Source organism: Buceros rhinoceros, unplaced genomic scaffold (assembly GCF_000710305.1).
Source record: "Buceros rhinoceros silvestris isolate BGI_N320 unplaced genomic scaffold, ASM71030v1 scaffold8165, whole genome shotgun sequence".
Lineage (NCBI taxonomy): Eukaryota > Metazoa > Chordata > Aves > Bucerotiformes > Bucerotidae > Buceros > Buceros rhinoceros.
The window spans coordinates 58,668-75,403 of NW_010411117.1; the positions used below are offsets into that span (position 1 = coordinate 58,668).

General features: G+C 39.7%; 1 protein-coding gene across 1 annotated transcript; it reads left to right on the plus strand.

Moving 5' to 3' along the window:
• Window positions 1–321: 321 nt before the first annotated feature.
• On the plus strand, window positions 322–11,304 carry TSHZ2 (teashirt zinc finger homeobox 2). The gene is made up of 2 exons (XM_010135883.1): window positions 322–391; window positions 8,232–11,304. Exons 1-2 carry the CDS (start codon window positions 322–324, stop codon window positions 11,300–11,302), a joined length of 3,141 nt encoding a protein of 1,046 aa, XP_010134185.1. The 3' UTR covers window positions 11,303–11,304.
• The last annotated feature ends 5,432 nt before the right edge of the window (window positions 11,305–16,736 follow it).

Here is a 16,736-nt window from a genome sequence, read left to right on the forward strand (position 1 = left end):
GGCAGGGAGGCTGGGCTTTTGAAGAGAAAGCAGCTGTTCGTGGAGGTGAGCTGTGAAAACATCCGAGCTTTGAACTGACCCTGTGTGAATTGCAAGAGGCCACCTCAGCAATCGGTGGCAGATGTCGGAGTTATGACAGTTGAGCCTCGCTCTGGCAGATTTGCTACCAAGGCTGACTCATTTAATCCTCAGTCACATTACTGAAATCAGGCTGCTGTTGTTTACATATTAACAACTGATTATTAAGTGATTATGTCAGCAAAGCATCATCATGGCATAGCCTCTCTTTATGGCAGATAAGTCTATCTATTCTTACCCCAAATGGGACAAACTTTATGTGTTCATGACTTTTCTTCAATTCGGGCTTCAAGTCTTCTGCATGAGACCGGGTGTTGCATTGTATTTAGCCAAGCTGGTCTGTTTTGAATAGGAGAGGCCAAGAAATAAGCAACCTTTTAAAAATAATAATCAAATAATTTGCCTCTCAGATCATGCTATTCAGTGCACTGAACAAGCATCAGTTATTAACAGAAGTAGTAATTTCCCACAGTAGTAAACCGTACCTAAACACTCCAACAACTGTGTGAAGGGCTAGTGCTTCAAGTTCTGTACTCGTTGCACATTGTAATGAAGAGGAATATGATTATATGAATCTATTCTTGGAATAAACATTGTGCTTTCATATGCAGAAATCTTCACTCTGATCAAGAGCCTTTCAAGGGGAGGGGTTGATCTTTCACTGCTTTGTTATGTGTAATATGTCCTGCTTCAGTTGTACCCCACGAGTGTTCAAAGCCAGGGCCCAAAGCTTTTCAAGGAGAATGTGACGTGAAGAAATGATGTCCATGAGATAAGCCATGGATTCAATTCAATAGAAATGAGTCAAAGATCTACTTTTTTAGGATAAAAAGCAAGTGTCCATAAACATAATCCTCATCTTCTTTCTGTTTATAATGATATTTAATATGAATGTACTTCATTACTGGAGAGCAGTCTTCACGGCCATACAATAGCAAACAAATTCTTCAGAAGCATCTTTAATTATTCATTTGGCTGCGCTATATTTTATGCTACTTTTCATAAATGTTAATCTTTATTATTGCCCTACCAGGAAAAAATAGAAAGGAGGAAAGAAATACCTGTTATTAAATGACCTATCAGGCTGACATGGATAAATGTTGGTAGCTATTTAATTGTTTCCCATCTGCAGTTTTATACAGTTTCTATCAAACTGAAGGGTAATTTTTTTAGTAGCTGCTTATTTTAAATGTACAAAACCCTTGTGTGTAATTCCATTAGCTGCCCTACAGCATTGCAATCTACAGTTTCCCTGAGGCTGTTGTGAAATATTGATGAAATCCTTGCTTTTGTGGCTTCCTCTGATACACTAAACATTTGTCTGATGTTAGTTGAACTTGAATGGATCTGTTCAGAGTTTTATCAGTAGTGACTTCAAAGGCTGTAAGGCTGTTACAGTTTTTTTTTTTACAAACTGAAGTTTCAAAGCCTTACCATGTGGTACTTTAAAAAAACAAAGTTCATATCAAATGAACCAAAGTACTAGCAATACACTGGTAAGACTCATTACAATTTCAATTTATATAGATACATTTTTTTAGTGATTCTGATTGGTAGCTCATGACATTTAAAGAAATTTAGACTGGTATTTAGGGGAACCTAGGATAATGAAAGATGGAAAACGTAATTTGAAACTTGGGTTTTAAATGAGGTAATCTATAAATTTACAAAGCCACTCTGCTTTTTCCGCAACAATAAGACATGAGAAAACAGAAGAAAGGCAAAGAGAGACAAAAGTTTCAGAGTTATGTTTACATCAGTAAAGTGATTTACACTGGTGCAATAAAAACAACTAATGAGAACATATTGCTGCTACTGTGTTCCTTTAATTGTTTAATTGCACTTTGGAAAGCACCCTTTGTGTCTGTCCCAGCAATGAAACGCAACGGGTATTGATGCTGTGGTGATGTGATGTCTGCCTGGTACCTGTCCAAAACTTTGCTGGGTGGGGACATCGGTGTGCGGGACAGACGGAGCGGAGGTGGGGGTTAAGGGTGCGGCAAAGGGCTGGCGACGTTACCTTCTTTGCATTCAAGTGATGCAACGATTTGTAGCTTTCATTAAAGCGCATTTGTTGAAAATACAGTATGGAGAATATCAAATACCTTCAGCTGAATGAAACTGTGAGTTCCAGGGGTTTGCAGAACATAAACGACAGAAATGTTTCTAACCAAGGAACTCAAACTGTTGGCTCTGAACATGGTTAACTCCATTTTTGCCACATCCGCCGCCTGGCAGTTCAGCCAAACTGACTGAATCCAGAGCAAGGCAAAGAGGACTGAAGTTGCTTTTGTTTTCACAGTGCAGTAACTATGTAAACAACATCATCCTTATGGAAAATTGTTCAGGGAAAAACTCCGTAGTAGTTCTGTCCCTGCTATGGGCTCTCAGCTCAGCAGAGCGCGTCAGCTCACCTCTTAGTGTTCAGTCTTCATTTTGTTTGGGTTTTTTTTCCTGTTCTGTTACTGGTTTTGCTTTGAGTTCATGGGTCACTCACAAGCCAGTTCCTTGCACATTGCTTCCAGCCGCTGATCATTTTCATTGGGCTCGTAACTGTGTGGGATATGATGTACAAAAGACATAGTCTGTTCTCCTTTGTGCTGCTAGGAGTCCCACTGAAACTAGTGGATATTTTGCTGCTTTAACCGGTAAGAAATAGGACATTTAACAGAAAACTTTAAATACAACTCTAATTAGAGCACAACAAAATGAAAGCCCCAAATTGCTTCATTTAAGCATCATCTATAAATAATAGTTATGGCTCCATGGAGTTGCTTTTGTGTGTTAAAATTCAGCTATGGCAGAAGCTACTCCAAGTTTCCCTGCTCCTAAGCTTGGCACCACAGGGCTTGCTTCTACCCTCCAGCAGTGGCTGGTAGGTGATGTTTCTTTTGCTACTCTGCAAGAGGCAGAAATTCAAGCCCTAGTACCAGCTGCTGTAACTATCTGAAGCTTAAAGCTCTAAAAGGAAAGGGCAAAAGAATATTGGGAAAAATCTCTCCTTTGAGATGACAAGTTGTTTTGGACACAAAATTGTGGCACTAGGGTGGTGATGTAAACTTCCTTACTGAGCCGCTGCAAACTCAACTTGGATGCGACGATAAATAGTAATAGCAGCAAAAGGTGCAAGTAATTTCCCATTATCCAAAATAATCAACTGGCCTCCCGGAAATGAGGCAGCTGAGCATATTCAGTCTTTTTTGAGGATTTGAGAACATCTAAAACCTTCCCCAGGATGCATGTAGCTTCAGAAATAAACCTCACACTACCAGGACATTTAGACTGGGTGACAGGGATGCTTCTTCGTCTCTGACACCCCTGATTCTGAGCCAGGCACTCTCTGCTCCCTCCACAGTGAGAATGGAAACCTTTCCCTGCGCTTCCTTTCCATCTTGCAGAATTTAACATGAAGTTATTTCCCTGGTACAGAAATTTTTAACATAGCCTAAAACCATCTGAAATTATATCATTCACTCTTGTATCACAAATTACATATTTTGAGAGTTCTTTCCCAGAAACTCCGTTGCATTTCCAGAGTATTGCATATTGTTAAATTCCAGAATGTCTCAGATATGAGTTATGCAACAGAGTAGGATTTTTTTTTTCCTCAGCTGCCAATTTATCTCTTCAGTTGATTTTCAGACTGGGATGAATCTACAGCTATGAACTTCTACAGGTTAAGATTTGTCTTTGGGTAGCTAATGTGGTTAGACATTTTTGAGAAAAAGGAATGAGAAGTGGTCGTTATCCATTATCTGCGTGAAATATTTCAGAGAAAGAAACAGTTTCTGCCAAACACAAGAAGATGTTTGAGCTGAAGCCAGACAAGAAGGAAACAAGATCACCTTATAGCACTGCAAGATTGCCCTACTGACGATGTTATTTCAAGTAAAACTGGAATATGTATATGAAGAAGTGCAGATGGTGCATGAGTTTTACAGGGATTAGCAGTGTCGTTCTGGACAGTGATTCACTGTCCCTTTTCTTGGCAGAAAATAAATTTTCCAGTCTTGGAAAGAAACATGTATATATATAGTTCAAGAAATGTTTCTCTATGTGGAAAAAGAGCAAATTTGAGTGAAAATAGCATCCACTGGTGGAAAAGTTAACAGTCAGAATGAACACTTTAAAAAACCCCCGTGTATTCACACTCCACAGTTCAAGGTCAGCAGTGATGCATAACATGGTGCAAATGACAGGTCAGTCGGGAGTGCAAGGGCCCGAAAGTCAATACTGGATTCAGCATCGCTGTGAGCTTGGCTCAGTGCTGTCTGCCTAGCAGGGTCCAGACTTCAAGGTGGATGTGGATGGTTTTAGACCCAGAAGTTCAGAGAAGAGTTTTTGCGGGTGTGTTAACTGGACCTGCTTCCTTCCAGTTACTCTGTAGAGATGTGCTAGAAACATGTAAGAAAACGTTATCTTTTGAAGAATGAACAGCTGCTTATTGCAGCCCTGCTCCTAGAGCAGGTTTCTTGAGTTACCATGAATCCAAACACAAAGGTACAGAGGACAATTTTTTTGAAAGTTAAAACATTTTAGAATTGTGTTTATGATTATTATCCATATGATAATGTTATCCATGTTGATGTCATGATTTTGACGTGTGTTATCTTGGGATCAATCAGCACTAAACCCAAATGCTCTATTTCCATTTAGGAAGCCAGAAATTGCTTCCATTCTATGCTCTGAAGCTCCTGGGTTTTGTCAAGTCTTCAAGATGATCGTGAAATTTCAGTCCCTTGCTTCCTCAGGACAGCACATTACCCATCTTGCATCTCTGCGTGGGCTTGTTTAATTTCGGTGGGAAAAATTCTCATCTGGGAAAAGGAAGAAGCATTCATCTGGTTACTGAGTTTGGGTTTCTTTAATTTTAATATTTTTTCTGTAAGACAGCTATATATGAGCATTTCAGAGGTTTGGAATGTCAGAATAAGCCTGGGGGAGAACTGGTGGGAAGAGAACAGGTCACTCAACTATTTGTTATATGGACATCAGTATGACGTGCAAAATTTATGTTACCTATTACAGACACTGCATTTAAAGCGTGTGGGTGTACAGGCTTAAGACACCCTTTACTTATAAAATAAATAATGCAAAGTCCACTTAAATTAATGTTATTTCTGTTAAATAGCCACATCGTTTCATATCAAACTTCATGTCCAATGAAATCTCATGAAAAACCACTGTTGGAAGGGCACGTGCATTCCTTGTACCCTAGGTTGTCTGCACAGAAGAGTTCTCCACTGTCCTTCAAATGCCCACAGCAATTTAAATCATTTACATAAACAGGAATAGTTTTACAAGTAGGATACTGAAATATGTTTTCAAAGCTGCCCAAACCCTTAAACATTAAAATGGACCTGACTGATAGTTTTGTGACATTTTGATGGTGCTTACTGATAAGTTACTTTTACCACTTCCATAGGACTGTGTCTGTATCTTATACAGGCACACACACACACAAAAACCGACAAAAACCACCAAATTCTCAACGTGAATTACTCTTCTGTAAAGGTTATAGTAAACATGTCAATGCCTAATTAAGCAGAAAATTTTATCTGTATTGTGGGGGATGTGCAGCTGTCTGGTACTTCTGCTTCTAGTAAATCCTTTTAGAAGGACAAAGGATATTGTGTGAAAGAAACTACTGTGTGTATCTTCCAAAGGAAAAAATTACCTTCTGCTGAAAAACGGGTTAATAGTGTTCAAAGAATTGGTGCTGAAACGGAGAATTAAATTTGCACCGACCCCAAACTGTGTGAATGCTATTTGTTGCCTGTTTTGTCTGAGTCCTCCACTGGATTCCCTCCTTATTTTTGTTTTGCTCAGTGTAATATGCTTGGCGCTGTGATACACCCTGGCAAGGCGCCAGCGTCGCTACCTACGCCGTACAGTATCTCTGACACCGCGAGAACCGTGTCAGTCCTGCTCATCAGTTCGTGCTGCTTGTTTAACAAGGTTACTACTCATGACGTGTAGGAGCTTTTGCCGCCTCCGTGTCCCTCCATTCTCCTTGTTCCCCTGCGAAACCTATGAGCTTAGAAAGGGGAACGTGGAAAGTATTAGCTGGTTATTTGGGAAAATGATTAAGGAGGAGAAAAAAATATTTTGCTCTTAGTGTGTTTTTTGCTGCTTTCCTCAGTCTGATCATTTGTAAGTGGGGCTGCTAATATTTGCTGAACCCCAACACGCTTCTAAAGGCTTATTTTTTAGTATTTAACACAATATATAGCTGCGTTGCTGAAAGCTTCTATTGAAGAGCACAGTGTTCCTACTGCTAAGTGATTATTACTTTATCATGCTAAAATGATGTCCAGGTCATTTGCTCATAGCCACTGCTGTCATCTTTGCCCCTGGTTGTGAAGCTGCCTGGAATCACCCCTGGAGCTCAGCCAAACCCAGCTCTAAGCCGGTGTGAGCTGTGCGGGTCCTGAGACCGTAGGAAAGATGACTCTCGAGGGTTTCTTAGCCTGTCCAGAGAGGGGCATCATTTCCCCCTTCTCATACTGCAGCTTCATCCAGGAAACAGTTACTCTATTTCTGGTTCATCTCTTTGGCTTGATGCATGGGCAACGTGGGTTGGAAGGGGTGAATTACACATGGAAATGGATTGAAAAATTGAAACATGTACCTGAAAAAACCATGGAAAGTTTTGTCCATATGTAAATCAAAATGCTTCTACCTTTTGTGCCCATCCCTTTTGGTTTGCTGAAAGATAAGGAAGGAATTGGATTTTAGATGAATAACACTTCTAGGTTCATTTACCTTGTGCTTTCTGAGCTTTTAGGGTTACTTCACGATCACAAGTACTAGAATTTTATTTTATTAGTGCTTAGTTATTTTAAAGGACAGATTTGAATTGTTTGGTTCTCTGTGGTTTGTTTTGGTTGGTTTTTTTTTTAACGTACCTAGCTGTTACAAAAAGCTAGATTGTAAGGACACGCAGCAAAGCAGTGCTGAGACCGCAGTGCAGTCACTGGGGTCAGCAGCACTGCGCTTGCGCCTAACGTGTCTCCTACAAAGACCCGTGCTTCTGAAATCAGCATTTAGTTTTGGTGAGTTGCTGTCGATAACAGTGAATTGTTTCAATGTCTGCTTGCACTGTGCATAACAGCTGTGCAGCAGCTGCTAAAAAATTTACACTGGGGTTTTGTGGAAACATACCCGAATCACTCGTTCTGCTCCATCCCTTCTTGGGGGGTGCTGGGAATGAACTGCTGATGGCGTTGAGTCCCCTCTGATTTGCAATGGGGTCAGTTCACCCTTAAGAATCCGCTTCTCTAATTCCTTGGTCCATTTTTAACCAGGTTATCTCCTGTAATTTAGGCAGAATTACTGCTGATATACGTCCAGAAAAAAACAAACCCCTGAATTCCTAATTAACTTTAAAATTTACAGCTCTCCCAGTATCGAGTTCATCTTACTAATTTGTCAAAGAAAATCTTTCTATGTTTGTTCTACTTTTCCAGTTTTACCCTTAACTTTGGTCTACCTTTGTCACAGCCTAATCCTCTTCTGTAACTTCGAAGGGTTCTTGCCCTGAAATTTATGGATTTGTTTTTACTGAAGCACAATTTGCTTTTATGATACACAGTACATTACTTTTATAAACAAAAGAGTTCCACTTATACCTATTAGTGCTCTCAGATGTTGTATTTTGACACATAAATTATTTGTGTACATTTTAAAGTGCATTTTTAGGTGATCAAATGGCAAAAGGTTACTGTACCTAGATGATGCTATGAACCACGAAGATTATAGCAGTTATTTTTCTTCTGTGCCTTGCCAATTCTACCCTTTCTTTCACTGAGGCTAAAAACAATTTGATAAATTCAAGATTTTAATATAAACTTTAAATTCTTAAATACGAATGTTCCAACTGTCCCATACAGGACAGAATTATACTCCCATGACAGGAGAATTATTAATTGAATCTCTGGCAGTTACAAAGAATTATGGTCATCTGCCAATAAAATGCAGCAACATGCACAAAAAGAGGCGTCATCTGGCTTTTTTCATTTCCGGAACTAACAGGCATTAAAGATGTAGATTAAAATGAATTCCAGTAACGAAAACAGGGAGTGAAACTAGAAAGCTCAGACTGCACTGTTCTCCTTTAACAAGTTATTTCATGTATTGACATTACATTTCAGGTTATGTCCAAGAGGAAGATTTAAAGGAAGAGGAAGATATAAAGGAGGAAGAAGATGATGATGACGACAACAACTCAACGGCTCAGCTCCAGGGCAGCAATGACACTGGCACAGATGAGGAACATGAAGTGGGTCCTGAGCAGAAAGGGAACTTCAGTTACCAGAATTCCCCTGTCAGTCATATATCTAACCAGGATGCTGAAAACGAATCGCTACTAAGTGATGGTAGTGACCACGTGGCTGATATTAAAAGCATTTGCTCTAGAGAAACACAGGACCCCAAAACCAGCGCCCATCCCAAAGCCCAGAATGAAGCACACGATTGCATGGATAAAATGACAGCGGTCTACGCCAACATACTGTCGGACTCTTATTGGACAGGCTTAGGGCTGGGTTTCAAGTTGTCTAACGCTGAAAAGAGGAGTTGTGACAACAGAAATGGAGGGAACAAAGCGGATTTTGACTGGCACCAAGACGCACTGTCAAAAAGCTTACAGCAGAATTTACCTTCCAGACCTGTCTCGAAACCCAACCTGTTCAGCTCGGTGCAGCTCTACAGGCAGAGCAGCAAAATGTGTGGAACTGTGTTCACGGGCGCCAGCCGGTTTCGGTGCCGGCAGTGCAGCGCTGCCTATGACACGTTGGTAGAGCTGACGGTTCATATGAATGAGACAGGTCACTACCAAGATGACAACCATAAAAAAGACAAGCACAGACCTACCAGCTACTCAAAGCCCCGAAAAAGGGCTTTCCAGGACATGGACAAGGAAGATGCACAAAAAGTTCTGAAATGTATGTTCTGTGGTGACTCTTTTGATTCTCTTCAAGATCTGAGTGTTCATATGATAAAAACAAAACATTACCAAAAAGTGCCTTTGAAGGAGCCCGTACCAACCATTTCTTCAAAAATGGTCACTCCAGCAAAGAAACGAGTGTTCGATGTCAACAGGCCTTGTTCCCCAGATTCCACAACGGGGTCTTTCTCAGATACTTTTTCTCCTCAGAAGAATGCGAACCTGCAGTTATCATCTAACAACCGCTACGGCTACCAGAATGGCGCCAGCTATACGTGGCAGTTCGAGGCCTGCAAATCCCAGATTTTGAAGTGTATGGAATGTGGCAGTTCCCATGATACCTTGCAGCAGCTCACAACCCACATGATGGTCACTGGTCATTTCTTGAAAGTCACAAGTTCAGCTTCAAAGAAAGGAAAGCAACTTGTTCTGGATCCTTTAGCCGTGGAAAAAATGCAATCGCTGTCTGAAGCACCAGCCAATGACAGCACTGTTTCAAAATCAACCAGTAAATCATCTGCAGAATGCATAACTCCCTCCTCTGAACTAAAAAAAGAAAGTAAAAAAGACAAAGCTGACGATGCAAACAAAGATGAGAAAGCAGTAAAAACTGAAGAGTATGAAGATGCTCTTCAGAAACCACTGGATCCCACAATGAAATACCAGTACCTCAGAGAAGAAGATTTAGAAGATGGTTCAAAGGGTGGTGGGGACATTTTAAAGTCCTTGGAGAACACTGTCACAACAGCCATCAATAAAGCGCAAAATGGAGCACCCAGCTGGAGTGCGTATCCCAGCATCCATGCAGCTTATCAGCTCTCAGAAGGAGCTAAGCCGTCTTTGCCTGTGGGCTCCCAAGTGCTGCAGATCAGGCCAACGATCTCCAATAAGTTGAGGCCTATAGCTCCAAAGTGGAAGGTCATGCCTCTGGTACCTATCTCCGCAAGCATGGCCCAGTGCACTCAAGTGAAGAAGGAAACTGATGACAAGGAGGAGGTACAAAGGGACTACGCTAAAGAGGGCATCCAAGCTGAGCCTGCCTCACTCAACCAGAGCGAGAGAGAACCTCTCCTCAAATCTGAAGCCTCTGCAGAGCCAAAAAAGACAGAACCATGTCCCTTGAAAGAAGAAGAAAAAATTAAAGAGGACAGTGGAAAAGAAAAACCAGTTCTCAAGGAACCAACAGCAGCTTCTCTTAGTAACGGTTGTGCTGCTGCCAACCACTCGTCCGAACTGCCGTGCGTCAGCCCTCTCAGTGCGCTGCAGTCAGTACTGAATAATCACTTGGGCAAAGCCACTGAGCCTTTACAGCCTCAATCCAACTCCAGCCCCAGCTCTAGCACAATTTCTATGTTTCACAAACCTAACCTAAATATGATGGAGAAGCCAGTTTTATCTCCTGCTCCAACCCCACCAAAGCCTGCAAGTGTGTCCAGGCACTATTTGTTTGAAAACAATGATCAGCCTATTGACCTGACCAAATCCAAAGGCAAGAAAGCTGAGTCAGCTCAAGCACAATCTTGTACTTCTCCACCCCAAAAACATGCTCTGTCTGACATTGCTGACATGGTCAAAGTTCTTCCCAAAGCTACTACACCAAAACCTGCTGCATCTTCCAGGATCCCATCTATGAAATTGGAAATAGATGTCCGGCGCTTCGAGGATGTCTCAACAGAAGTCTCCACTCTGCATAAAAGGAAGGGCAGGCAGTCAAACTGGAACCCTCAGCATCTTCTCATTTTGCAAGCTCAGTTTGCTTCCAGCCTCTTCCAGACATCTGAAGGTAAATATTTATTATCGGATCTAGGCCCACAAGAGCGCATGCAGATTTCCAAATTTACTGGACTGTCAATGACCACCATCAGCCATTGGCTGGCAAATGTCAAGTATCAACTTAGGAAAACTGGAGGAACAAAGTTCTTGAAAAACATGGACAAAGGACACCCAGTCTTTTACTGCAGCGACTGTGCATCTCAGTTTCGAACCCCATCTACTTACATTAGCCACTTAGAATCTCATCTAGGTTTCCAAATGAAAGACATGAACAGGCTGGCTGTGGAGCAGCAAACCAAGGTAGAGCAAGAAATCTCCAGAGTTTCAGTTCAAAGATCTCCTGAAACAATAGCTGGAGAAGAGGACACAGACTCTAAGTTCAAATGTAAGTTGTGCTGTCGGACATTTGCGAGCAAGCATGCAGTAAAACTTCATCTAAGCAAAACACACAGCAAGTCACCAGAACACCATTCACAATTTGTAGCAGAAGTGGATGAAGAATAACTCTTAAGGTATGCATGCTCGGTAGCGAGTTTTAATTTCATCGTTTTCAGGAGGCCTCGTAAGACGTTTGTACTCTCTTAAGTGGAGGAAAGCAGTATAAAATGCATAGTGTACTCCTGCTTCGTTAGTCTGGTCGCATGTACATATCCATTTTATAATGTTTTCAGGAAGGGAGCTTGCTAAATGCATAACCACACTGCCCTATATAGAAAAGTGGCGTATTAATACTTCCAAAATTGCTGTTTGCCCAGTTGTCGCGGTCTTTTTTTGTTTGTAAGAAGTAATTGTTTCACATCCTATGCACTTCAGTGTGGAAAGAGACAACTAAATGCTACTCTTGGCAATGAGAATGGAAAAAGCAGGAGAAAAAGCACTGAACCCCCTAACGTTATTGTCTCTTTCAGTGCTAACGCACCAGTACTTCTGATCTGATGGGGGAAAGGAGACAATGCAAATGTCAAATTAGCAAAATCTTAATTATTCCAAGTTTCTGGTAAACTCAAACCCAGCCTCCAGAACCTACAAAATAACTTTGAGGAGTTTATATCTAGAAGTTCATTTATTCTTTTATTAATATTTGGATATTCAGTTTTGTAAAATATTTTCATACTTTGCACTTACTTAAACACTTACTATTGTGAGTGGCCTTTTTGTTGCATCGTTTTAACTCCATCATTCCTTTTTTAATGTTTAAGATGTTTTGATTATATTTTGTTTCATGTCGTTGGGAGTGCTAGTCAATCCATAAACATCACTGACTTCAGTGCAAGTTTTCCTATAACGGGGGGGTTAATGTTTAAGTGAGAAAGCAGCTAGATTTTTTTTACAAGCTTAATGTTTCAAAGACCTGTTAGTAGGATACTTCTACGTTAGTGTTGCTATTTTTTTGCCGGAAGATACGCCAACCGAAGTACTGACGCAAGCGATGTTTATAACATGTAATGTAATATGCAGATGACACAAAATTTTTTGCATTTTTAATTTTACTTGATTCACAACTTGAATATTCTTGATTTAAATAAATATACAGAACACCAACTAAAAGTCCAAATAGAAGTTTTTTGTTCTAACGAATTTATTTCCAGGAAGGCTCCGTTAGTCATTCCCAAGAATTTCTCCGTCAGGCTCTGCTTCTGCTCACAGAATAACCGTGCAGACTCAGATTTTCTCCAACGTGTTCTTTACTTGAATAACATTCAGAAAATGAATTTGTCAGACAGTCAAAATTAAAGATGTGTTGTGAGTTGTCACTTACGCCACCTGCTATTGTGGCTGTTCTCTGGCTGATTGAGGGTGCAGGCACTTTGAGGATGAATACCCATTTGTGTGAAGATTTCACATTTGTTTGCTGCAAATATTCATGAAGCCTGGAGAAACACTTTCTGTGTACAGAGCCAGCACAAGGACTATGCATCACTTAAGCTCCATTAAAAAGGCTACTTCTGAATAATTTAAACCACTAATCAAAGGGTTGCTTTGGGATGGGTAATAGAAGCTACGCAGTGTAAAGCCAGGGTTCCAGTGCACTAAGATTGAAGTTTTGCGTACATCTTGTACGTGCTGGCTGCACTTGACTAGATTTATGCTTTCTGCGTATTTTTGCCAGCAAAATTCTAACCCAAAAGGAGCTCATTTTCTAAACAGGGCTAATACCCTCAAGTTTCTATTTTGGCATTTTTAACCCAACGTCAGAACTCCACAAATAACTGTTCCTTTTTCTCTGACTGTTCAAAATGAATGTACCTGACAAAAATCAGAGAAACTGCAGGAGAATGGTTAGGAGAAATATACCATACTTTGTTTCCTTCCCCACCAGCTAATGCTTACGAAGACTCTGACATTCATAGTGTGCACACAAGAGATGCTAGAGCAAACCAATAATTTGGGTACTATCAAACAAAAGCTATCTGCCAAATATATTAATATATACAGTTATTTTGGCACATTCATGGCTTAATACGTGACAAATGTTTCAGATTTGGTCTTAAAAGCACCATGTTATTACTAAGAGGGAAACCAAACACCCACCTTTATAAACACGTTACTGTTTCTGAGGATTTGGAGAACAAATACAAAGGAAAAAAATTCTCCAAGGGAAAAAAAAAAAGTGGTTTCTGCGTCGTAATAACCTGCACAGACACGTCGTGGGTATTATTATTCAGGTGATATGTAACTACATAAATAAGGTACTGTCCTTCCTGCCTTCGGGTACCGAGAAATTGCTGTCCTCTTAATACTCATCCATTTCTAATTTATATCGAGATGCAGGTTGTATCTTACCTTTGAAAAAATATATTTAAATTGCAATGACAGAGTGATAGCACTGTTATCTGGAACTACAATTTTAGTCGGTATGCATGATAGCACAAATTGTCTGAAATGATGGGGTATTTTGGATAGCATTGTAAAGATTTTATTACAGTTGGGGAGCTGTAAACCCACTGAAGTTCTGAGTATGTTAGAACTAAGTGTGGAGGCCGGAGTTTATTCATACGGTTTCTTCCTGAGATCTGCACAGAGACTAAATCAAATAACAGGGATTTTCAGAGTGTACTTATTCTTACCGTGTTATTTTTAAGATTCGGTATACATTTGAATAATAGCATAGAGGAGAGCACGGTATTTAGCAACAAGAAATATAAAGCACACCGAGATTCTTAAAACGCACACGTGCACTTGCGTTTACTTCTAGGCAATATTTTAGTGAAACAGATATAAAAATAGAGGAAATATATGGAAATAAACGGAAATAAAAGGAAATAAAACAGTGGAAAGGGTACTCTAAGTATATAAATACATAAAATACTTTCTATATTTCAATGAAATTTACTATTAAAGGTTATATATTTAAATGTTAGCTATTGTTAAAAATATAAATGAATAATCTGGTTTAGCACTGTAGAAAAATGTGTTATGTATATGGATTTATTTTTAAGACCTCTGTGAGACTGTTTGTAAGAAATTTGCTATAAATTCTTCCTAAATGTAAAGGCATATATATCTCTTTTATATTCATCTTTGGTGTTTTCTTGAACTCTTCTAACCGGTATGGGTCTAGTAATACAATGAAAAATTACGTGTAATATACAACAATCAGACATCTCTATTCTCTTTCCTTTAACCCACTTCAGATTTTTTTTTACTGCTTTTCTTCAAAGAAAACTCATGAACTTGAGGGAACGTGGCTTTAATTAGAAGTAATTTGTGTGTTGACTTAGACCTTTGAAGAACATTTGTTCATTTTTCCCAACTAAATGAGAATTTTTATGTTGTCCTGAGAAAAAAGACTCAAGGCAGACTCAAGGTATTTCTCATTTTAAAGTCAGGGGAGGTTGGCTATAAACTGTTCGGTAACCAATGCTCTCTGTGGTCTTATCTAAAACTTTTTAAAGAAATGAGTCTCTATAGAGTCAAATTTACCAATCTGATTGGGGAGATTTCTTTTTTGAAAGACCCCGATAAGTAAACAAGCAGCTACCTGAGATGAACTAATTTGAAAGTAAGGCTGCTGAAAAACAAAAAAATGAGTCATAATGATAAACAGTTTTTCTCTGTTTCCTCCTTTGTCTTTTTTTAACCATCAAGTTTAAAGCTTCGGCAGTGCTTTTTTTCTACTTTATAGGAGACAACTGACATTCTGTGGTAAATGGAAGAAAGAGCAGAGCAGAACTGAAAATCCTCTAATGCACTGACACTAACTTGCCCTCTATTGTTGAAAATGAGCAGGCAATCATGATTGTTCATCAAATGGCTCCTAATGCAGTTAAAGCATTCAGCTATAATTTCTCCTTGCATTTATAATTACTGTCATAGACTGCACACCTCAGTGAGCAGATTAAAGCTATAAACTATTTAGCCGTAGCTTTAAGATGAGGAACTTGATTTGTCTGGCAGCAGTTATTTGTTAGAGAGCTTGACACTTCACATAAAAATGACTCAACTTGATGAAGAACAATGCAGTTTAAGCAATGCAGTGATTTTAAATCAGTCATTATACCACGCCCTGTAAGAATTGCAAAGCAATTTGTTAAATGATATATAGGGCACGTAGATAACTGTTAAGTATACCAAAATAGAATATTTTTTTCTTCTGTATATTTTATTTTTTCATCCCTCTGAAACAGTAGGAGCTGCTCTGAACATCATGTTCCACTATTAGCCAATATTGGTGTTACATGGGCAAGGATAAATGCATGAATTAGTCTAAAACTATATTTTAGAGAATTTAGCTTGCTCTTCACATTTTATTTCTTCTTAGCAACAGACATTAAAAACCAAGAGATCTTTCAGGAGAATCAGGCGTGCTGGGACGTAGCTGCCTGAAGTTGTGCTCACCATGATCTTGTAAGCAACATTTACAAAAAAATCCTGAGGGTTGAGCTCACCACAGCATCAGCCAGAAAGAGAGGGTTCACTGCAGTGAAAGCGCTGCCAAGTGGAGGAGAGGAAACGGGAATAGGAGGAGGAACAGGTTGGTCTTTCTGCTGTGCTGGAGAAGAGACGCAGCCCATCCTCAGCGAAGAACTACCTCCAGTCCCATCACTCCTTCAAAACTGTCCTCTTCTGGTGAAGCCTCAGTTTCTCTAATCCTTAGAAATTTATTACTTTTTCCCACAGTAATAGATCAGGAAATTTTTTTTTAATTGTAAAATCTTTAAAATTTTTCTGGATAACGTTTTTCCTATCTAGCAATAGTCCTTGTAAAGGCAATAATAGCATGTTCTTGGCTTCCCTGAGAGCAGGGTTAGGCCAGATGATACACCAGAGTGTGACACTGCAGATGTATTTTGGTTTTTATTAATACTACAGGTTGCTATTAGGAGCAGTTTTATTTAACATGGCATTAGCACATCCAACCTACTAAGACAACCCATATTGTTTCTGGGCTCTAAATAAGAATACGATATGTGACAGTTCCTGCCCCCAAAAGGCAGGGGCTCTTCTGCGCACAAAGAAACAGCAACTTTTGAGTGTTTCAACCAGATTTTAGCTAACCTTGAATAGCACCTACCTCCTCAAGCATTCAGTATTTGTATGGATATAAAAATCTTGCCTTCTCCTTGCTGCATCTGCTATTGTTAAATTCTGCAGCCTCCATAATCTATAGCAGAACATTCTTACCCAGTGAGATTTCAAAGGAAGAGTATCTGAGTCTTATTTATACATTTTACACCTCGGCAATCAAATCACAAAGGAAAAAACATGAGCGGTATCCAGTACCTTTCAATAAAAATAATGTAATTTAGCGGGATGATCACTCAGTGCAAATATGATGGAGAACAGATGGAAAATGAGGAAAATTATGGATATGGCTTTATGGGAGGAGGAAAGGAGGAAGAGATTTTTCACTGTTTATTGGGATAATGAATAGATAATTCATGATTATTAAGCTGTAGTCTTCTGCCCTCATTCTGCCATCTCTTCAGCTGCCCGG